Raw genomic sequence first — 24,572 nt, forward strand, 5'->3', positions numbered from 1 at the left:
CCTAGGGTTTGTCCGACAGGAAGTCCAGGATCCACCTGCAGAGGGCTGAACTGTAGTCGATGAACAGGAGTCTCACACAACCTGACACGTTCCTGTTGCTCTTGTCTAGGTGGGATAGGGTAGTGTGGAGGATGTGAGCTATTGCATCTTCTGTGGATCTGTTTGTTTTGTATGCGAAGGGGTCTAGTGTCCTGGGCAGTGAGAAGCAGATGTGTTCCTTGATCAGCTTCTCAAAACACTTCATCACCACGGAGGTGAGAGCTACTGGGCGGTAGTCATTGAGGAAGGCTGGTCTTGGCTTCTTCGGTAAGGGGATGATGGAGGACTTCTAGAAGCATGTGGGGACGATGGACTGTGCCAGGGACAGGATGAATACCATCCGGATGGTCTCACAAGGTTAGGCCGAGACACCCTATGCGTTTTTATACAGGCTAGTTGAACTGTTATAAAATTACATCTGTAATTTGAATCTGAAAACCTGTACTGTAGGCTAAAAGGCTACATAGTACTTAAATTGTATGTAAATAGACAACAGGTTTCCAAGTCTGCCCTGATAGCCTGTTACTGATTATCAGGTGCACACTGCACTTGCACTTTTGTTGTGAGAAAAAAAAAGTCAGGTGATTTCAAGGAAATGTTCAGACTAGCCCGTGTCACTAGTCTCTCCTCTCGAGTTTCTATTCGCTTGGTTTCCGGTCTAGAGTCCGCTGGTATCCTGTCTCATCAGTAGCCTAGTCTCATCAGTCGCTACCAATTACAATAACATGTGGACATACCAAACCAAGTAGCCGCAGCACATCGTAGGTTGGCCTGTTTTTTGACAGGGGGGATCACTATCCGCTTAGACCAGAAACCACAACTGCAAAGCAAATAGGCCCCAGGCTATGTTCAGACTGAGAAACTGAAAGCAGAAACAGAAATATATGATCAGGGTCCAAGAATTTGATTCATATGCAGGTCCCATGGGAATCAATCAAACAGCTGCTCCCAGATGCTGCAAACCTCAGAGGTGAATCACGTGTTGAGTGGGAAGCGTCGACACATGCCAGTAGACCCAACACCACAGCTCACATCGAATCAAAAGACGACCAACACGGAGCCTCACCATCAACTGAGCTGGTAGGCTTGATAATGATGAAGGCTCTTAAGATAAACAGCACCCTAGATCCAATAAACTGGTCACTAGTCACTGAATCAGGCTTCAGCACAACTACTTACCTGCCTGTCATGCCTTGCTCAAGGGCACAAAGGAAGGACGAACATCGAATATGAAAATAGTAGGTCTGCAACTGTATGTTTTGCCTGTTACAATTTAAACCATTTGAACCTTCAGAACGTTTGAATCTTCAGATTGAGATATTGCTCTAACCACTATATGTCTTAGTGTGAGATTCATGTTTCCCATTTTACTCTATATAAGTCTGAACTTTACTTATCTTTACCCTAACCCAGAAAAAAAAGAAAAAGAAAAAAATGATGATGCATACTTTCATCTATGCATAACACATATATGGTGATATTATATACACTGAATGTACACTAGATGTGGTGTCACTATACACTAGCTAGTGTCATTCAGGTGCCAGATGGCCTGGGGGAAGAAACTCTTCCCGAGTGTCTCCGGGCCTGCCATGTGGGTGCGGTACCTTTTCCCTGACCGTAGCAGAGAGAACATGTCCGCTCCAGTATAACTTGTTTAGCGGAGGTCAGTCAAGCGGTTGACCACTCCATTTCATTGCTTTTACTATTATACAATATTATACAACCATCAACCATGCCTGAGTTTCATATGTAACCTTTTTTGGGTGAACTAGCCCTTTATACACAGCCTGTGGGTGGGTGAAAGTGATCCATCTGATGTTCCCTTTTGTTTCTGCAGAGGTTGAGAAGTATGACAAAAATAACCAGATGGATAAAATCACTGAAGTCTTCACAGTTGTGACTGGTAATACTCTGGAGTCTCACAAAGAATTTATCCAGAGACTCACCATGAAAACTAGATTCTTCCAGAAGACGGTACTTGCAGAAGTAGTCCGTGGAAACATATCAGTATGCAGTGTGTTAGGATATTCAGATACAAATATACTATCGTCCTAACACACTGCATGCCAATATGTTCCCATTCCTGAGTTCTGATGCTCCAGATATGACAAATATCCAATTTGGATATTCTCAGATACAGACCCGTTTGGCCCAGTGATCAGGCTGTGTTCTAGAAAATGGGGGCAAAGATGTACAGTAGCCTAGTCAATGATTACATTCAGTACAATAGGCCTTAGAGATACAGTAGGACCCCACTTACCCGAACCCAACGGGACCAAAGGTCGTTCGTATCTCTGAAATGTCCGGATGACTGAAACTTATGTTAAAATGCACCAAATTCAATAGGTGGTACTTGTTTCATATAGACTCATAATAGACCGATAAATACCCTTAATTACTTGTGAAAATGCATCAAAATTGCAATCAAATAGCCAACTAAAGTCATATAGCCTAGCCTATAATAGACCTACAGTAGCCTATAATAAAATAACCGAATTTCCACTTGAGTGCGTGCTTTGATCAAATACAGTACTTTATTCTCAAATGAGGCGTACGCTGCATCGATAGGCTACTGTATTCGCAGAACAAAATGGTATAGCCTAAAAACAACCCAACATTAGAACAATTAGAGCAAATGATAATCAATAAATAAATAAATAAATGAAATGACAGACAAGTTGTCGTGTCTGGCTATTGTAGCCTAAAAGAAAGTCTCTAAAACAACCGATGTAGGCTAACGTGGCATAGGCTGTAGGCTATCATTTAACAAATAAAGTAGGTCTAGTAGGCTAATCTACATGCCCACAACACGTCTGTCCCGAAAAATGACTCGATGCTCCTCTGCTTCAGGTTGCTGACGCGCTTTCTGGCTACCAAATAATGCAGAAATGTGACAGTACAGCCTACAGGCAACATGTAGGTCTACATACAGTTCTGTTTTTATTCACAGTAGAATACAGTACTGTAATGAAAATCCCACCAGTAACCAGATAGCAGGAAAAAAAAAAAAAAATGTTTTAAGCCTGTCCGCTAGACCGGGAGGTTCGGATCTCTGAAGTTCGGATGAGTGGGGTCCTACTGTATAATGTTACTGATTAACAGGTGCGCACTGACACTTCTGGTGCTTTTGTAGTGTATTTTTATACGGTATTACATCAATACATCTGTATTACTCTCATGTAGTAATCATTTTATTAAGAATAATGAATAAACTCCAATTCAGTAGGAACTTGGTTAACTTAATTAGTTTAACATCTAGATGACAACACATGTCCTTTCCTGAGTCAACATTCCTTTGCCCCTGAGGAACAATAGAGATGGCACCCCTGGAGAAGAAGTCAGGAAGTCTACAGGTGATCAAAGCAGGACCGGAAAAACCCCAAGACTGCCCCCATGTTCGGAGGGGGGGCAGAGCTCAGTGACACCTATTGACCAATTAAAAGACTAGTTGTAAATGTACCTCCCTCGTATGCAAAATTGTTTGTTTATCGTGTGCTCATTGGCCTGAAGCCAAGGATATAAACCGGCGACCGAGTAAAGTACAGTAGTACCGCCGAGATTGGACCTGAATGGCGTACTCAATAAATTTGGTTTAAACTGCATTTTTCTCCAGAAGATTCTTTCCAAGTCAAGACAAAAAGATACGACATATTGGCGACGGGGACGAGACGGCGATTCTAGCTACGTTTGCAAGACCCTTGAAAGATAGCGACTTCAATTACCTCACGTGAACCTAACGGCCAAGGAGGACAGGAGGGAACGACCTCGCGAGTCTTGATCGAGGTAAACTGTCTTGCAAACTATTTTATGCTTTCGCCGTAAAGAACTTCCAATAAATAAGGAGAATAGATTTAAAATTGTGTACGCATTGATGCGCTGACTTCGTAGGGCCTAGTCTTGAAAAGACGCATACGAGTGCGCAAAGTCAGAGAAGACGGGAGCTCCAGAGTGGGGTTCCGTGTCTCTAAAAAAAAACCGGTTAAATTAAATGCATAGGATTGCATATTTGTGTTAAGTGTGAGGTACCAGTAAATGTGAAACAGGCTAAACCGGAGTCCTGTATTGTCTCGTTTTAAAGTACGTTTTTAGCAGTCTGCTATTTGGTCCTGTTTCTTGTAATTGTGTAATGTAGATATTCTTACTTTCTTGAATGAATGATTGAGGAAGGAACTTTCTTTGTTCTCTCCTCCACGTGGGACTGGATATTGTAGGCCTGTATGTGTGTGTGTGCCTGCGTCCACAGCCTTTGTGTGAGGAGACGGGCTGTGAGAGGTGTGAAAGTTGAGGTGTGAACGGAGAGCCGTGCGTTGTGGGTTTTGTGCTTTAAAGTTTAAAAGTTGAGATTGTGTGTTTGTTGGTTTTATACATTGTAAGGTTTGAAAGTTGAGTTAATGAAAATAACATTGGCTGATATTTCCTGTTTAATTGTCTTTTGTGGGTGAAGCAACTCCCTGAGTTGTAAATTCCTAGCCCTCATCAAACAGCTGTGAAGAGGGGGGGGTCGGTGAAACGCGTTCACTGGCCAGGGGGGTTGTGCTGTGGTTTGTAGGTGTGAAGTCACCCAATTGTGTTTCTCTCTCTATCTATCTGTCTCTCTCTCTTTCTTTCTCTCTTATTTCTCTCTCTTTCCTGTCTTTAGAAATTAGGGACAGATAATTCATCCAGTGGGTCGTGCGGTGTATGGGACGACTGGATTAGATAAGAATAGTTAATTTATAAAATTCATAAGTGGATGTTGAATCCTTAGCAGCAATCCACTAGTCAATTATAACTTTAGCCAGATTTTAGGGATATTAAGAAATCTTTCATCTTTCTCACCTCTGTTGTCCTATGCCTCCATCTAGTGGCGTTTAATAGGTTGCAGTTCAAGTTGGTTTTGGTTGTGTTGATTCAAGTGTATTAGGTGGTCCAATGCTGCCATCGTGTGGCCTTTGTTAGATATGACCGCTTTCTATATTTGTTTGATTATTCGTGTGTTTTATGACAGTTTGACTTTAGAATAATGGATTGTTAATAACACATTTATTTTTAATTATCAGTGATTGGTGATTAATTGGTTTTTCCCTTTTGAGTCAATCTGTTTACAGTTATATCCGGAAAAGCTTTTGTCCAAACCAGCCACCATCCATCCACCCATCCATCACCTGCTTGAAAAGTAAGCCTGAATTGCTGATTAATGCTCATTAATTGAACTAGACTGATCACCTGATTTAATTGTTTTGAGTGGTTGACCTGCATTTGAGGCTTGGTGTTTTATGATAAGGTGATTGATTGGTTTGGTTACTTGATTTGATAATAAGGATACATGGTTAGTTCATTAATTGATTAATTCTTCAATATTTTATTGATTACTTGATTAATTATTTATAGTTATTCAACTTTTTGTTATTATAAATATTATATATATAATAATTCTACTTGATACTGGATATAAGTGGTTTTGTGGGTGTTTAATTGTTAAATGGATGTAGATGGTTTGGTGATGAGCTTTGGTTTTTGAGTGATTGGTGGTCTGTTGGATATCTGGTTTAAAGGTGTTTTGGTTTTTGATAGAATAAACATCAGTTTAAGCGTTGCTTTAGTAGAGTGATATAGACGTACATACATATATTACGCTTTGCATAGTGTGTGTATGGAGTGAAAGGACTGAGTGAACGGACAGTAGGACTCAACTTGCTGACAGGCAAAGTGGTGTGGACATTTCGATGTCTACGTCAAAATATTTTTTATTTTAATTCATTATTTTCTGGCATACAGCGATTAATGAGGGGATTGTCCTCTGGTGCACAATACCCTAAGCTTGCGTCAAACCGGGCTTTGTGGTTTTTAATTTGCAAAAATTAAAAGTGCTTAAATGGGACCGATCGCTCCCTGTGCTGAAGACTAGGGTTGAGATTGAGCAGGAGTATATCTGGATAGGCAGTTTAGGTAGAGCAAGAACAGTCCTATGTCTGTGAGTGATTGAGTGTTCATTTCTTTATTAATTACATAATTGATAAAGCTTCATTTTTATAGTGTTAGATTCTTAATAGGTTTATTGATAGTTTGAATTGCTAACAGTTTATTAAGTTATGAGGATCTTAAATAGTCTTGACGCTGTTCAGTAAAGTGGGACGGATACAGAACACAGCATTAGAAGCAGTAATTATAGCTCCAACCGAAATAGAGGAAGTCAACAGCACAACGGACAAGCTGTTGAGTGAGTGATGCTCTGTTCTCCCACTTGAATTAAGTTTTGACTTCGCATTCTTATGACATTAAGAGGGAATCTAATATGGCTTATACACAGTTACTTGTGCTAACTACAGAAGATATGTAATCAGAGATGATAATAATGATATTATGCAGAAGGGAAATGCCAGGACGACTGTTGTAACTCATCTTGATGTGAAGTGCAAAACCAGGAAGTTAGCTTAGTCTCTGATACCAGCTGAAAAGAAGAAGAAGTAGATGAACAAGAAGGGAAAGTGTGGAAGCGACAGTGACTCTTCTGTAGATGAAGGAGTGGATATTGGAGGATATGATGAAAGTATTAGAAAGATTATGACAGGTGCTGTATAGAAAGGAAGTGTTGCTAATGAAACAGACTTGTAGTAGTAGTGAAGAAGAGAGTGAGGAGTCTGACTCGAAGGAAGATGATACAACATGGACCAAGGATGTACCAGAGGAAGAAGAATTGAAGGAAATTAGGAAGTAGTTGAAGGAGATTAGGAAGTAGTTGAAGGAGATTAGGAAAGTAGTTGAAGGAACAAGATGCTGAGCTGAAGAGGAAACTCACTCAAAGTCAGCTCTTGAATCGGAAATGGATAGAAGAGGAGTAGAAACAAGCTGTTGTTTTGCAGAACAACAACGACACCAATCCAATGATGTTATCTTCACTCCCGTTCCCTGTTTTCCAACAGCCTCAGACAGGGGGAGATTATTAATTCTGAAGTATTCATAAAAAAAAAAAAAAAAAAAAAAAAAAAAAGGGGGGGTGAAGAGGAAGTTGAACATGTCATTGGCTAGATGTCATCAGCAATTTATAATACAATAAGTATTTCTTACGTTTTTAGAATCAATTTTTTAGGAGAATGATAGCGGTGATAACCTACGTTGTCACCTCTGAGCCTGAGTTCATTATTGAAGTTGAAGTGATGAGGAATATTTTTTATTACATCTGTGACATTTTGGAGAAACACTTGTCTCCAGAAGATTATTATAGAAGATTATTATAGAAGCAAACTAGTTGAATATGGACTCCAGAGTATGAACCATCTTTTTGTTCAGAAAAACAAAAACAAAAAGTCATGTGTGTTGAATGGTTATTGATGATTTGATGCTAAGTTCAGTTTATTACAGGAATTTCATAATAGTAGGAGTATTCAGTTATGGTTTCATATAACATTAGTTTAGATAATTGGTTTACAAAGCTGTTTAGTCAATTCAAATAGGTTATGTTTCTCACTTTGATTTAGGAGTTTGTGTTTCAATAGTCAATGAATGGCCATAAGCTGTTCGTTTATGCATTCTATTGAGGAGTTGGCTTTAGGCCTCCCCCTCTGTCATTAACCTCGGTTTGTGTTAAGTGTTGTTTTACAGGTACCGTGGACCCTGGGGGCCGGGCCCTAGCAATGCCTGGTGTATGCCATCCTGGGGGCTGACGGTCATCTGTTGTCTGTATATTGTTTTCTTGTTTAATCCTTTTTTACCTTTTTGATATGTGTTGGAACATGAGGTTACTTGATGTTTAGCATTATATGTCATTTCTGTTTAGGGTTTCTTGTTCAATCAAGCATGAGGGGGTCGCCTACATTTCACCTGTGTTTTTGATTCAGGTGTGTGTACACGTCTCCTTGGTTAGATTGTTCTGTTTTGTAGTAATTTAGGTTTAGTCTATGTCCATAGGATGTTTTGTTTTCTGTGTAGTTCTGTGTTGATGTTTTCAGACTATCCTAGAGTGCATTGTGTGGGCTACCAAGGCGTGGTTGCCCCTCACCAGCATGAAGCTATGAACTGTGTGGAGTCACGGATGACTTGAGGGTCATTCTTGGACATTCCTGGAGTGTTCTCCCTGTTTCGGACGGGGTGAGCTTACCATCTTGCTGCGGACATTGTTCTCTGGGTGTCAGAGAGGATTGCGACACCTGGGGGTTTGATGTCTGAAGATGGCTCCAGCGTGAGAAGTGGAGATGAGACAGCGCTGAGGGCTGTTCTCCTTCGGAGGGGCTAAGTGCTAGTAACCTCTGGCCCCCGATTTGCTTTGTTGCTGTGTGAAGATTTGGTTATTTGTATGTGTTTTGGGGAATTGTTTGTTATGTTTAATGTTGTTTTGTGTCGAGGCGTTAAGACGCCTCGAAGGGGGGATATGTAGTGTATTTTTATACGGTATTACATCAATACATCTGTATTACTCTCATGTAGTAATCATTTTATTAAGAATAATGAATAAACTCCAATTCAGTAGGAACTTGGTTAACTTAATTAGTTTAACATCTAGATGACAACACATGTCCTTTCCTGAGTCAACATTCCTTTGCCCCTGAGGAACAATAGAGATGGCACCCCTGGAGAAGAAGTCAGGAAGTCTACAGGTGATCAAAGCAGGACCGGAAAAACCCCAAGACTGCCCCCATGTCCGGAGGGGGGGCAGAGCTCAGTGACACCTATTGACCAATTAAAAGACTAGTTGTAAATGTACCTCCCTCGTATGCAAAATTGTTTGTTTATCGTGTGCTCATTGGCCTGAAGCCAAGGATATAAACCGGCGACCGAGTAAAGTACAGTAGTACCGCCGAGATTGGACCTGAATGGCGTACTCAATAAATTTGGTTTAAACTGCATTTTTCTCCAGAAGATTCTTTCCAAGTCAAGACAAAAAGATACGACACTTTAAACAAATAGGATGACTTCAAGAACATAATAGGGAGCTTCTAGTCCACTGTAACAAGAGAAATTGAAAGCACAGAGATAAACAACTGATGTAAATTTTAAAAAAGTAGTAAGTAGAGGGGTGTAGCAGGGGCCAATTAAGAACACATTCAATTTTTGCATGTACAGAGCCACGAAATGCATTCAGGGGCGGAGGTCTGTGATCTCTGAGTACCATTTCTAGTTTTAGTAGTAGATCTCTAGCAGACATAAACCCCCTGCATTCCTCATTTACCCAAGGTAGTGTTTGTTACCTTTCTTTTTCTTATGTCTCTCTCTAGTGGTGAAATACGGCATAACTTCTTTGACTGACCTATTAAGGACATGACAGGACTTTGGCCCTGTTGTAGTTGTTCAGGGCTTGTTTAGGTGTTCGTCATTGTGTTTGTTGTGTCCAGTCGATTTACTAATCATCGACTCCCTCTGTCCAATCAGCCCTCTTTCCTGTGGTCCAATCAAAGGAAGACCAGACACATATATATTCTGTGTTCTATGTGCAAAGGAGGAGAGGGTTGCTTTGTTTGTGTAGGCCTACTTTTGTTCTGTACTGTTTTTTTAATAGATTCAAATAGATTTAAACCCTGAGACCACCATATAAATGTGGGCCCTAAATAAAGACCTGCATTTAATCATTTATTAGGCTACATCTTTGCCCTGACTTTCTGTCACACATAGCCTACTACAGTACATATTCAGCTCAAGGAAGTGTTCTGTACAATAAACTTCACCCTGGCCCTGAATTATTAGATTGATAGATCAATAGATAGATTTTTATTTATTTTTTATCTTAGAGGGAAATTGTGTTACAGCAGTAAGGATATATGAGATGTGACCTTTTACATTTTCACTTACATGTATATTTTGTACATTCTGTATATCTCAACACATTTGCAGAGTAAGTAGGAACATATCACTTTCAACTATTTGATAGGCTACATACCTGCCACTGAGAAATTGAAAGCACAGAGATAAACAACTGATGTACATTTTAAAAATCATGGTATGTAGGTATTGTAAGTTTGTTAAGTACCTAGGTAGATAGAACTTCATTGATTCCTTGAGGAAATGACTGTGTACGACCTACTTACCTACCATGACTTTCAATTTCCATCAGTTTCTTTATTAGGCTACTGTCTGTCTGTGCTTTCACTTTCGCTCATGGAGTGTGAGCTAATACTTGGGGCTGTACACTTGGTCGGACTGGCAGAAGCCTCGTTTGATTCTATTGGCTGCTGGAGGAAAGGGGTTGGATTTCAAGAAAGGCTGTCAGAAAGCCCTCAGGGCAAACCCACGTGCTCTCCGTATAAGTGAAAGTGAAAGCACAGACAGACAAACATACTGGTTGAAAATCTGAGCCCGAAGACTAGACAGAATATTGGTACTACTACTGTCAGGGAAGAATTGGACTCTTCTCCAGATCCAACGAAGAAGGATACTGCCACTGAGGTCAAATCTGAAGAAGACCAAGAGACTCCTCCAGCATCCAACAGATCTACACAGGTAGGCTACTTTATAGGGAACAGAACCTACATTAGCATTGCTGGTCTACAAACAGGTCAAAGCAGATGTATAAATAAACATTATCAGGGGCAGAGATGTGTATCAAGGTAAACTTGGGATGAGCGACACTTTAGATAGGGCCGCCGCTAGGGGGTGGTGAAAGGGGCGGTCGCACAGGGCCTCGCGTAAGAAGGCCTTGCGTCAGACAGGAATTCTTGTTTCACTTCTGAGCCTTCGCGAGCCGTGGGGGGGGGGGGGGGGGGGGGGGGGCGGAGAGCCTTTCGCACAGGGCCTCGCATATCTCCCAGACGGGCCTGCCTGCATACGGAGAGAGGAGAGACCACACAAAGCATTTGTTGACAAGTAGGCCTAGGCTTCAGTGACAGAACACACACAGTGCTTCATGTCTAGTCTATGGGTGAGCAATGTGTTGATTCATAACATGCCATAGTATGATCCAGTTGAAATGTAATACAATGTATCACATGGTGAATGGGGAATGTTTCCCATTTCCTCTTAAATTCTTAACAAAGATGCTTTCCTGTGACTCTCCATGCAGGATCAAATATGGAGAGATTCTTCACCGTGTTAACAGGGAGCACCATGGGGTCTCATGTGAAGATTAACAGCAAACTGACCTCAAGTGGCCTGCGTGAAGTGAGGTCTCCAGCAGAGTGTGATGTCATCATAGCGTACTGTTCAATCTCCTCTCGACTAGGGACCGATATTGAAGCAGCCATGAAAGAGATTCCAGGTAGGACTGTATTTAGGGCTCTGTTAGATTATCATTGGAACAGCTCAGCACTATAGCTCGGGAGGTAGAGCAGCCAGCTGGGGATTGTAAGGTCTCTGGTTCAGTCCCAGCTCCTAGCAGTGCGCCGAAGTGTCCTTGAGTAAGAAACTGTACACCAAATTGCTCACGAGTGGCACGGTGGTGCAGTACTTAGCACTGTCACCTCACAGCAAGAAGGTCCTTGGTTTGATTCCCGCTTGCTTGTCAGGTACTCAGGTGGGGTATCTCCTGGGCCTTTCTGTGCAGTGTGTGCGTGTGTTCGCAAGGGTTTCCTTGGGTCCTGTATGTATTATGACGTGTTTTTCTTGAATTCTTCTCTCCCTCTCCCTCTTCAGTTGGTAGCCCAGTCATCCTGGTGGTTCTGCATCACACCTTCAACCCTGCCTACACCGTACCTGACAGTAGCAGACATGTGACCAGACGTGATGTCATCCTCACAGTGGACTGCCTATTCCATGACAACAAAGGGCTGCTGAACTGTCCTCGCAACAACAAAGCAGTTGAAGAGATTCTGAATCAACTTGACATCAGTCCTCGCAATTACAGACCCGTCGCAGAGATTCGGAATCAAGTAAGTCCTAAGGTTTTGCATAATTCTCACGCCATTTTGGAAACAGTGCTGCTGTGTTACTTCATGAATGATGCTACACGTTGTCATACAAGGGACAATATTGTTTTCTGTCTTTATAGCTCAAACACCAGCCCTTGAATACTCGTTGTTGGTTACTGTACTTTCTACCATTTTTATAACTTATAAGCATAAGCATATGGACAGTTGCTGGTCACCCGGTCCTCTTCCATTTCTGCCCTTATAGTATAGATGAATACAAAGGACCTAGATGTAAAGATATGTTTGCACTAGTTGTCTTATTACACAAAGAAAACAGATCTATGTCCAACTATACATCATATTGATTCTTGTGATCAACAAAAGACTCAATACCAGTAAACTATGTGATTTCATGACTTTGTTACTCTTTTCTCAGGTGCCACAGAAGACCTTGATCTGGCTCTTCCTGCTCCTTCTGTTTGTCTTGATCATTTGCATAATAGTATTTGTATATTTTCTATGATCAGCAGTGAAACACAAACGCTATCCTGCTGTGCTTAGGACCTCTGACATGCGGTGCATGCATGCCACCATGCAGAGTAATTACTAATTTATTGATCGATTGAAGCCTTAATGTATTAATGGCACAAACACCAGTCCACCTGCTTGTTATTGTTGTGATGCTTCTATATTGGTGATGATTAGTATGAAAATGACTATGAATGTTTTGCAAAACATTATCTAAGCCTGCTGAGTTGTGGTGTGCGAGATACAAAATGTAGCCTATCAAATAGTTGAAAGTGATATGTTCCTACTTACTCTGCAAATGTGTTGAGATATACAGAATGTACAAAATATACATGTAAGTGAAAATGTAAAAGGTCACCTCATATATCCTTACTGCTGTAACACAATTTCCCTCTAAGATAAAAAAAAATAAAATAAATCTATCTATTGATCTATCAATCTAATAATTCAGGGCCAGGGTGAAGTTTATTGTACAGAACACTTCCTTGAGCTGAATATGTACTGTAGTAGGCTATGTGTGACAGAAAGTCAGGGCAAAGATGTAGCCTAATAAATGATTAAATGCAGGTCTTTATTTAGGGCCCACATTTATATTGTGGTCTCAGGGTTTGAATCTATTTGAATCTATTAAAAAAACAGTACAGAACAAAAGTAGGCCTACACAAACAAAGCAACCCTCTCCTCCTTTTTCACATAGAACACAGAATATATATGTGTCTGGTCTTCCTTTGATTGGACCACAGGAAAGAGGGCTGATTGGACAGAGGGAGTCGATGATTAGTAAATCGACTGGACACAACAAACACAATGACGAACACCTAAACAAGCCCTGAACAACTACAACAGGGCCAAAGTCCTGTCATGTCCTTAATAGGTCAGTCAAAGAAGTTATGCCGTATTTCACCACTAGAGAGAGACATAAGAAAAAGAAAGGTAACAAACACTACCTTGGGTAAATGAGGAATGCAGGGGGTTTATGTCTTCTAGAGATCTACTACTAAAACTAGAAATGGTACTCAGAGATCACAGACCTCCGCCCCTGAATGCATTTCGTGGCTCTGTACATGCAAAAATTGAATGTGTTCTTAATTGGCCCCTGCTACACCCCTCCACCGAGTTTCATGCAAAGCAGTCTGGTAGTTTTTTGCGTAATCCTAGTCCAAAACATAAATGGAGGTGAATGTCTGTCCGGGCCGCGTTTGGGGCGGCTCGTGGACCCACCCAGTAATTTGCTGGGGCGGAGGTAAACATGATTGGAGGTGAATGGGTGGTTGTATTTGGCCGGCTCTCTAGCGCCCCCCCTTGGGTCACAGCTGGTGGGGGGCAATGCGGTGCACTCTTCGGGCTCTCCACCTGCACACCCCAGTTCAAACCCTGTGTCTCTAGCACCCCTACACAGGGAGCTGGCTTCGTTCTAAGTTTTATTTTCATTTTGTGTAATTATTATCCAAAAATGACGATGTGAATGAATGGCTGTATATGGCCGGCTCTGTGGCGCCCCCCTCAGGTCAGAGCCAGCGGGAGGCAGTGCAGTGCACACCGGGCTCTCCCCCTGCACACCCCAGTCCAAACCCTATGTCTCTAGCACCGCTACACAGGGAGCTGGCTTCGTTCTAAGTTTTATTTTCATTTTGTGTAATTCTTATCCAAAAATGACTGGATGTGAATGAATGGCTGTATTTGGCCGGCTCTGTGGCGCCCCCCTCAGGTCAGAGCCAGCGGGAGGCAGTGCAGTGCACACCGGGCTCTCCCCCTGCACACCCCAGTCCAAACCCTGTGTCTCTAGGACCCCTACACAGGGAGCTGGCTTTGCTCTAAGTTTTGTTTTCATTCATGGATCCGGTCTATGATTTGGATCTGCTTCAAAATTTAATGGGTTCCAATGTGGCCTATGATACAGCCCTCCACCGACTTTCATAAAAATTGGTTTGGTAGTTTTTGCTTAATCCTGGTTCAACGAATGAATGGTGGTGAATGGCCGGCCGTGTTTGGGCGGCCCGTGGACCCTCTCCATGCTTCGGATCCACTCCAAATTTAATGGGTTCTAAGTTGGATCATGCTACACCCTTCCACCGAGTTTTGTGCAAATAGGTCCAGTAGTTTTTGCATAATTCTGCTAACAAACGCACACACCCACCCACACCACCAAAAACTTTACCTCTGGCCCTGTGCTGTCGCTGGGGCGGAGGTAACAATCTCTGAAAACTGACTTGATCATAGACAGACAAAAGTTTAAATATGAGGAACAAAGTAAAACAGAACCTGCGAAAGGCCAAAGCCAACTTTTATGAAAATCATTGAAAATGCACAAGGTAATGGGAAACTTATCTGGCAAATGAGAAATACATCAGGGTCTGGGGGCCGGGCGGAACCGATTTTGCAGAGGAAGAGTTAGAACGAGGAAGTGGAGACAAATGATAAATACATAAGGGGCTCTGCCCGGACCCTAATTATTTAAAGCTTCATACTAAAATTGAAAATATCTTCACAATCATGTGTCTGAGATCCACACAGTACAATGCTTGAGTAGGCATTCTGCATCACCCAGGGCTTGAATTCACAACCTTAGACAACAAGGGAAGGTCATGTTCTTGTACTCTTCCTGCCAAGTGAGAAACTGTCAGTTTGGCCTTTGCTTTGCCTTCTAATAAAACTTATTAGGTTCAACAAGTTCTCAAACTTGAACTAGAAAGGGTGCTCAGAGCACAGGCCTCCGTGCACTAATGCATTTTGTTGGTGTAACACAGTTGAAATGGTTAAAATCACACCAACAAACAAACTAAATAGCAAACACACGTGACTTACAATATATACCCGTCTCCAGGCGTGGAGGCAATCATACATGAGGCATGTGTCGAAAATGCAGTGACAAATTCAAATCCCAACTGCCACTATGTACATAGGCGATTTTACCCTCTGAGAGTAGGGGGGGCAACATTTTGACATGAGAAAAAAAGAATGCCAGTTGTGAACAGTATGCTAATAAGAAATCCGTATGACAATTCAATATGCACAACGCATCAAACTTCATCTAGACATCATAAGCATGTCAATATGACTTTATGACCGAGCACTAGGCCATACCCAACATCAGGGGCGGAATGGGGAAATAATTCAGGCCGGGGAATGTAGCCCCAGTCAGGCCACTTTTTAAGCCGGATCAGAACAGTGATGTTTTGATATAGCCTACTATAAAGTACGTACAGTATATTTACATTATAGCCACGGTCCTTTCTCCACCAGTGCTTTTTTCACCTACAGTATTGATTGAGATCGAGAGTAGGCTATGCTGTAAGGAGACATTTACAAGTTGCTGTGTTGTGACCATGACAAGTAGTAGTAGACATCAGCCTCATTGTCCCACACCCGATGAAATTGTACCAGAGCTAACCATCTGGGGACACTCGCCACAATTCACTTTCTCCATTGCCAAGTATATTTTGCTTTGTAAAAAAGAAAAGAAAGGTTTGGTGTCTCAGTGTCACGTCCTTATTTGGGGGTGGTGCGGGATTCAGCCAGATGATGCATCTGAAGCTGAGTGCGTATAGGTACAAGACCCTACATGTGGCCTTGTGAGGAGACGGCTCCGTAGTGTTCCGCTGAGCTGTGCTCTTCCAAGCAGGAAGTTGAGCAATTGTCCCAATGAGCTGCAGGGGATGTGAGAGTTGTGGGATTGGGGTGGAAAAGGGAAGTGCCTGGTTTCTTTACTCAGTAGTGTCAGACACACAACTTAGACAAAAGCCAGAAGAGGAAGGAGAAAGTTATGAAATGAGGGGTGTGAGGACACCCCAACTCAAGTAGGCCTACAACTGAGCACAGAGCCCCATGAATGCATTTTGTGGCTCCGTGGGCGCTATGGCTGTCAACTGAGCTCAGAAATGATATTCAACCTTCTCTCTTTAATATTTTCCGATATTATATTCGCCTCTATCTGGGCCCAGGCACATTCACACTCACACAGACATACACCAGTGTTTGCCATGTCTCTCCTATGATATATCTTTAGCCTTTCTTACTCTGAAAATGCAATTTAATGTAATTTATTGCTTTATAAATGTTCTTAGCCGTTAGACAAACATACTCCAGGAGCTTGCTCGATCATCACGTTGAGAGGGGTCAGGGAAGAATTTTTACAGCTGACTTTTCTGACCCCCGGGACCTATGCCCACCTAGTTCTCTGTAAAGTGCATTGTGTTGCCTCTGCGTATGAAATGCACTATACAAATAAGCTTTGATTTGAAAGCTTAACATTACAACATCAAACTGCAACTGCCTGCTGGTGCTAGCTTCCTTGCCGATGGTGATGTTAGTGCTAGTGCTAGCTTCGATAGCCTCTGGAGCACTTCTGCATTCGATTGCACCTGCTGTGTTGTCATTTCGAGTGGTAGCTTCTTCATTAGCATTGCCAGTTTTATTTTTTTATGAAGAAGTGGTCAATTGTTTTTATAGCTCTTTTCGCCATTGTGAGCAGGTTGGCTATAGTTGTAGCTTGTTGAGCACTGAGCAGTAGGCTACAGTCAGATCTCTTTTTTTTTTTGCGGTAACAGATCAAACCGGAAATAGTTAAGGTCGACGGACGAGTTGTGCCATTGGTGGATATATTTTTTGTTAAAGGTAGCCTAGTTTAAGTAATAAATACACTTTTTAAATGAATGATGACCTAACAGGTCAACTGGTACAAACCACAACTATGTATTTAATAATTGTGTTAATTAGTAAAAAAAAAAAAAAAAAAAAAAATCATTTTTGTAAAGAATTTGAGCAGAGTTGGGCTGGCCAATCAGGGGGGGGGGATTGCCCCCCCTGCCCCCCCTATAAAATCGCCCATGACTATGTATGTATGTATGTATCTGCTGACAAACTCACAAATGTGAGTGACAAACTGGCTGGGGTTGAAAAGTTTTTTGTTTTTCTAATTGCAGATTAACTGCGGCTGTGCTCAATCAGTGGCCAATCGATCGATCGATTTGGCCGATGTAGTCTAGACAGGGGTTGGGTGAGGTTGACAATAATGACGTCACTGATTGGTGGACCTTGCGCTGTTGCACTAAAGGATTGTGGGTACTCTTTTTTTTTCTCTATACAAGAGCAATTAGACAGGATGACGACATAATTAAAAACAATCTTTAACGTTTAAGTCATGTAGAAAAGGTGTCAAATTTAACCTACAGAACTTTAGGCACATCAGAAATAACCTGATAGAATACAGCTAGGATGTTCTTAGGGTGTATTCACACAGACACTATTTAGTGCGCCCCAAACGAGCTTTGGGCCGGAGAGCCCTTTGTTTAGGCCTGTGTGAACACAGCAATCGCACTCAGGTGCGCACCAAAACAGCCGCACCGAGACCCTCCAGAAGGGGTGGTCTCAGAGCGGCTTCAACCGAATTCCTGTGTGCACCAGTTATGGTGTGAAAGCGTGCAACCTCGGATCGACGCAGCTACCTTGTGCACGCCACATGTTTGACCTAAAAAGTTTTTCATGACGCTCTTGCACCCGCCCCCAGAAAGATATTGACCAATGACAGCACTGAGCCTTTTCATGCGACTTGTGGTGCTGCATTTGGACCAGAGTAAATAAAGTGCTGTGTGAAAGCGAACCGCAGTAGCTGAGAAATGAAAACAATGTATCCCTTTCGCTTTTGGTGCGCACTAACTGTGAATACGCCCTTAGATTCAACTAGAAAGGGTGCTCACTGCTCAGAGAGCACAGGGCTCCGCCCATTAATGCATTTTGTTGGTGTAATCGAGTTGAAATGGTTAAACTCACTCCTCAGTATAAATATAGGCCTAGCACTCTTGCACCATTGAAGAATAAGCTTTTTGGGTGGTGTAACTGATTGTGGTGCTCATGAGAGGTGGTCATGTATGAACACAACTGAACATACTTGTGTACTTTTTTCAATCAGCCATTATAGACAATAACAGAAGACATGCGTTACAAAACTATATACAGAAATTAAGTCCAGTGTTCATTCCTCTGCGGGGTAAAAAGGATGGGCACTAGCCCAGTGTCCATGCCTCTGGGAGGGGTAGAGGGGCATTAGCCCAGTCCAATGTCTCTGGGATGGGTTCTATGTTGTCTTATGCTACACCCTTCCATCGAGTTTCGTGAAAATCGGTCTGGTAGTTTTTGTGTGATCCTCAGATATTATTGTTTTACATGCATTAGAAACAGAAGATAATATTGGTTGCTTAAACAGAAAAAAAATTAAGTTGACATCTAAGAAGATATCTAAAGCTGACTTGATTCCTCATTGTAACAAAGAGCCAACGTTCTCTAAAGAAAAAAAAAATCATTGCAGCTCGAATCACGAGACTGACGCCTTAACTGCTCGGCCACCAGGCAATGCGTAAGCCTAGCAGAAGTAAAGACTATAAAGGGTGCTCAGAGTGCACAGGTTTCCGCACATGAATGTGTAAGTTGATAGATTGAAAAATGAATAGATAAGAAAGCAGCACGGTTTGACTGTCTCTGTCTTTTTTCATATGATATCAGAGTGCATTTAGTAGAAAATAGTGTGTGGGATGTTCCAATCGCTCTGGTAGTTTTTGTAGGCTATAATCCTGCTCTGTGAGATACGTTTTTTTTATTTGCTTCAACAATCAAATTAAAAAGAACACAGTTAGTGAAACCTGACACTCAAGAGGCAAAACCTCAGCCCAGATGTGCAGGTTGTTTAAGATTTATATGTAGCCCACAGGATCCAGGCTAAGAAAATGTAACTTATCTGATTTGTTTTTCATGAATCAGATACGATTTTGTTTTACATGCATAGAAACATAAGACAATATTGGGCGTAAACAGAAAAAAAAAAAGTTGATATCAAAAGCTGACCACAGGAACCAAACGCCAGTCCAAGTATGGCAAATGTTTTCTTTTCATTCCTGTATCCAACCAATGATTCTGATCCGCACCAAAATTTAATGTGTTCTAACTAGGCACATTTAGGCACATTTATGCACACAGACATACACCAATGTTTGCCATGTCTCTCCTATGATGTTATTAGCCTCTCTTACTCTGAAAATGTAATTTAATGTTATTTATTGCTCTATAAATGTTCTTAGCCGGTAGACAAACATACTCCAGGAGCTTGCTCGATCGCCTCGTTGAGAGGGGTCAGGGAAGAATTTTTACAGCTCACTTATCTGGCCCCTGGGTGATTACTGTTTTTTTGCTTCCCTCTGGAATATGTAGGGGTGGGATGTCTGCCCACCTCCCTTGTTCTCTGTAAAGCGCATTGTGTTGCCTCTGGGTATGAAATGCGCTATATAAATAAAGCTTTGATTGATTGATTGAACTTGGCCCATGCTACACCCCTCCACCGAGTTTCATGAAAATGGCTCTGGTAGTTTTTGTATAATCCTGCTATGTGACGTGATGAACGAACGAACGATATACCCATGACCGTATACCCTCCGCCAGCGGTCGCTGGGCAGAGCCAATGATTTTCTCATGCATAGAGTACTGTTTAACCAGCTGGTCACTAGCTTGCACAACTCTTCAACCCATAGTCACTTTATAAGAAAGCCCTGAAAGTATTTGATAAATAAATAAATAAAAGTAATGCTATCTTTTCATCACAGTAATATTCTGGGCAAATACAAATTTCTAAGTTTTGACAACTTAATACATTTTAAAGAAGCTTGCCTTATATACAAAGCCTCACACGGCCTAGCACTTCCTCGTCAAATGTATTAATCAGAGAACCGAAAGAGTCTCCTACGACAGGGCCACCAGTCTCTGCTAGAGGGGACGTACTCTAGGAGTGCAGTTTGCACCACCTGTAGTCAACCTGTTGTATCTGTACAGCACATTATAGTGACTATTCTATGTGTACAAAGGTACAAACGTACAGCACTAATGTCTATAATGCTCCTCTGTATGATGTGTACCTTCGATACGTGATTGTGATTTAAGGTGTACTGTATTATGTGATGTTTACTGCATGCATGATGTGATGCATATATTGCTTTTGTGTTTTTAGGTAACATCTTATTAGGGACAACATATGTAAATTAGCCTCTGGCTACACTATGGCTTGTTTACATTCCTTTGTTTTAAAAATATTCATTAACTTGCACTGTCCCACCCAAATAAACTTGAAAAAATATAATATCATACGGTGCACTCTTTATAGCCTACTGAACCTAATAAAACAAGTTTTACAAACTACTCAAAACGAACAGAAACAAGGGTTGTAAACATTTAAAATAGTATAAAACAGAGAGAAGTGGTAGGAACGTTCCTCATCTGAGCAAAGGTACTACAAGAAGTCAAGTCAGTGAAGGTTTATAAATATGTCTTTGGTGTCAGTTCCCCCCCCCTCCCCCCCATTGCCCTTATCATACATTTTGGGCTTGAATCAGCGAATAATACATATGCGTTCCATCTTGACCATGTCCACTGCTTAAAAGTACATATCTCCTATGGTATATGACTTGTTACATGGGAAATATATACTTGAGTTCAAGTTAAACTAATTAACATCATAACTTTGATTAAAACAGGCAGCTCCTTGGCTGTATAAAATAAAAAGACATCACCGATTATGATTTTCTTAAAAGCAATGCCCCCCCCCCCCACACACACACACAAAAAAGGTGGATTCTTATTGGTCTCCTTCAGAACTGGAGCCATCACTAGAGCTCGACGTCCAGTCCTCTAGCGGGGCGTCTTCGTCACTCACATTCTCATCCTAAAAAGTGCATTAGTTCAAAATTAGGAAGGTTTTGTGGTAAATCAGCAGCACTGCCGATAGATAAAACCTGCTGCTGCTTTCTCACCTCACACTCATGTGGATCATCGTCTTCGCTGGACGTGGTGTCAATCTGAATGTCGTCGTCTTCTGAGTCCTACGGAGGAAGAGCGATAAACTGTCAACTCTGGGCTCGATACTGAAAAGATCTGATTCATGTAGATGGAAATCAGAACCTTCAGAGCTCTACTGAATCTTATCTTATATTAGACGCAATCAGAAAATCATGTAATGTCTACAATGCACAGCATTCAGTCAGACTGTTGGTCAACGTGCGATGAATCAACTTACAGATGTTCTTTTCCTGGACCTTCCTTTAGACCCCTCTTCATTTTGATCATCAAAGAATGTACATTTTCTTTCACTGGACTCTTTTTTCTTATCATCTAAGAATTTATATCTTTTACCAGACCTTCCTTTAGGCCTATACTCCAAGAGGCGATGTGTCTGAGGAAGAAACACATACATTAACTTTGAAGTGGTCTGCGCAAAATACACAGGCACACACACAGGCATACACAAACAAACAAATTAACAAATATGATGAATCATTACATACTCTTGGGTTTTGCTTCCAGAACTTTGCTTTCTCCGTTTCTGACAAATTCTGCAAAATCCAAACATTTCACTAGTTAAAAGGGTATTTATTAAAAAACACTGTTATTCCCATAGACAACAAAATGACATCAAACCATGTGGATAGAGCCTATTTGAGAGTGATGTGAGGAGACGTCCATACATTGAACCAGTTCTGTAGCTCTCTTATGTACGCCTTTTTCAGGGTGTCTGCCCTCTGCTGGTAGATCTCCCTCTGCTCCTTGGGTAGATTTCGCCAACTAGCACTGATTATGCCAAAGCGCCGACTCGGCTCCTTTATATGGCTCGGTACAGCCTTCAACATTTGCTCACTGCAGAAAAGGTTGTGAGCTCTGTTGGGGAAAAGTGGGAGGTGAACATTAAGGCCCAATCCCCAATACACTCTTTGTCCCTACACCTGTGTCGCTGTTTATCAATGTGCACGCAGTCAAGCGCATATTTTGCAGCGTGTTCATTTCTGAGGACCTGCACAGCCAACTGCAGCCAATGCTGCAACATAACACAGGAGATGTGTAGTAGACATATTTTATATGCGTACTGTGTTTGTGCCTCCCTTTTTAACAGTATATCATATTTTGTCTAGTACACTATTTTGTTTGCAGTTATATTTTGCATTTGCACTGACATGTCTTTGCACTGTCCTGTCCTGCACCCTGTCCTACGTCATCTGCAACAGTGTATGCCATTACCCTAGTCAAATTCCTAGTATGTGTGAACCATATACTGTATACTCCTCAAAAATAGTTCGGAAACGTTATTTCGGTCGATTATTTGCCCCCTATAATAATACCAATTGGTATTGTATATATATTGTTGTAGCAACACAGCTAAACTTGTGGGTAATAGCAAAAAAATCCCCTGCAATATTCCTCTGTTGGTATTCACTCTTGTTTTGAGTTGCTTGGTGGATTGGATGATTGCACTGTCCCACAGTAATAAGGAAAAAACAACACATATTGGCCATTTTTACACTTTTAGCTGTGTTGCTCATTCTACGAATGCACAATCCTTACCTAGTAGTACCTCGTTGTAATGGTGACTAATCAGGCTTTCCAACGGTATAAAATTAAATACCAATTGGTATTATTAAAGGAGAGAAATAATCGACCAAAATAACATTTCCAAATTATTTTTGAGGAGTTTACATGGCTTATAAAACAAATCTTGAATCTAGTTAAAGGGGTACTGTGCTATTTTGGACATGTAGCCCTATTTCTGATATGTCTAACATCAATCTGAAATATAGAGACCATAATTTCACTGATCGCTCAAGTAATAAGCAAGATCGAGATTTTCATCAGACTCAAATTTCTTTACAATGGAAGTGGCCCGGGCACTTTAAGTTTTAGACACGGGAAGCTCATGGCTTAATATTACTTGGTCTTAGTATACCCACTTGAATGTAGGCTACTTGTTAACGGAATGTTGAAACAACAGCTACATTTGAACCGGAACCATTTCGCCGACTACACGTGTCACACTGTAAACTAGGGGTGTGCTCGAATACGAATACGGTATTCGGATGAGCACAAATATTAGTTTTTTTCATGAATAGTAAATTCAAACGAATATTGTAAAAAAAAATATTCGGGAGGGGGGAGAACAGTCAAATACTGTATGAGCGAGCGATACGCGCACGTTTGTCTGCTTGTTGACATGACACGACAAGGGAGAGGGAGAGAAAGTTTGGAGCGCGCTGAGGAGCCAGATAGTAGGCAGGCAACGAACGTAAGCAGCACCGAGGGCTTTTGTCCCTAGTTAACTGGTTTATTGAGACAGTTATTGGATTTTGTTTTCTTGTCGTAGCCTAGACCTGGTCCAGGGCGATATCCTACAGCTAACGCCCTGTTACTCTCAATGCGATTTACCTATGAATGCGCTTCCTCTGTCCGCTCGTCCGAGTCTACAGACAAAACTGTTTTGTTACTCACAAAAGTAAAAACATCGTTGGAAAGATGAAAGCCTTTTCTCCGAGGTGGCTCCAGTTTGTAGTCCCCCACCTTTCAAATAAAAGGAAATTTGTACACTTAGATGGCTTATATCCACAGCGCATTGACTGTCTTCTACCGGTGATTCGGCGCTCTCTGCTTTGTTTAGCCTACTCACTGCTAATGTTGGGGATGAAGCATTAGGACTTTAGGTCTACACTAGACTACTCTGTTGTGCTGATAATAATCAAGTCCTCTGATATAACAATAATAAACTATTTAAACAGATTTTAAAAATAATGAGAATAATAAGAATAATTTCACTACAATACCCTACTTACCCATGGTTTAAGCACTGTTGAAACTTGAGTAGGCTATGGGCCTACAATTAGGTCTATAGTCATTTTCCTCGGCTTATTAGCCTATAGCCTAGGCTACATTTAATTTTATAATTAATTTCAATTATATTTATAGTAATACATGTTTATTGCTGGGTTTGTGAAAACCATTACTAGTAGGCTACACCACGCTGCCTGTGTCACATGGTTGCAGATAATATATTAGATATGATGACACGGGAGAAATAGAGCTACAGTACTATAGCTGTTCTGGCAAAGTTGCTATGAGGACTTATATTTTGATTAAGAAAAATGTTTTTCAGTTTCTAACTAAATGTAGAATGTCCCCCAGTTAAAGGTACCCAACGAAACGTGAATCAAAACAATCCGTTCAGTTTATTTTCGAAATTCCTCGATTATATGGTTCCTTGTAGTCTAATAAACATGTCGAATCACTTGAATGTCTTTCCTACCTTGTAATTTCTGCGCAAAATGATATGTAGCTAATGTTTTGAAAACAACAAAGATGTGTGAAACGTCACTATTACGTGCTCCGCGTATTGACGCAATGACGTAGTACGCGATTTCTGGGACCACCTTCTCAAATTTGCTCTAGAGCGCATAC

General features: G+C 41.4%; 1 protein-coding gene across 1 annotated transcript in view; it reads right to left on the bottom strand.

The window, feature by feature from the left end:
- Positions 1–20,673: 20,673 nt before the first annotated feature.
- The window catches only part of LOC311321405 (upstream-binding factor 1-like protein 1), a 29,307-nt gene continuing 25,408 nt past the window's right edge, over positions 20,674–24,572 (bottom strand). The window contains exons 16-20 of the mRNA XM_084453381.1: positions 21,824–22,013; positions 21,644–21,691; positions 21,376–21,531; positions 21,113–21,181; positions 20,674–21,024 (exon numbers count right to left, since the gene is read on the bottom strand). Of these exons, the coding sequence (XP_084309507.1) occupies positions 20,938–21,024; positions 21,113–21,181; positions 21,376–21,531; positions 21,644–21,691; positions 21,824–22,013 (550 nt within the window). The 3' untranslated portion in view covers positions 20,674–20,937. The remainder of the gene's footprint in view (positions 21,025–21,112; positions 21,182–21,375; positions 21,532–21,643; positions 21,692–21,823; positions 22,014–24,572) is intronic.

The sequence above is a fragment of the Borostomias antarcticus genome, assembly GCF_949987555.1.
Source record: "Borostomias antarcticus genome assembly, chromosome: 19".
Lineage (NCBI taxonomy): Eukaryota > Metazoa > Chordata > Actinopteri > Stomiiformes > Stomiidae > Borostomias > Borostomias antarcticus.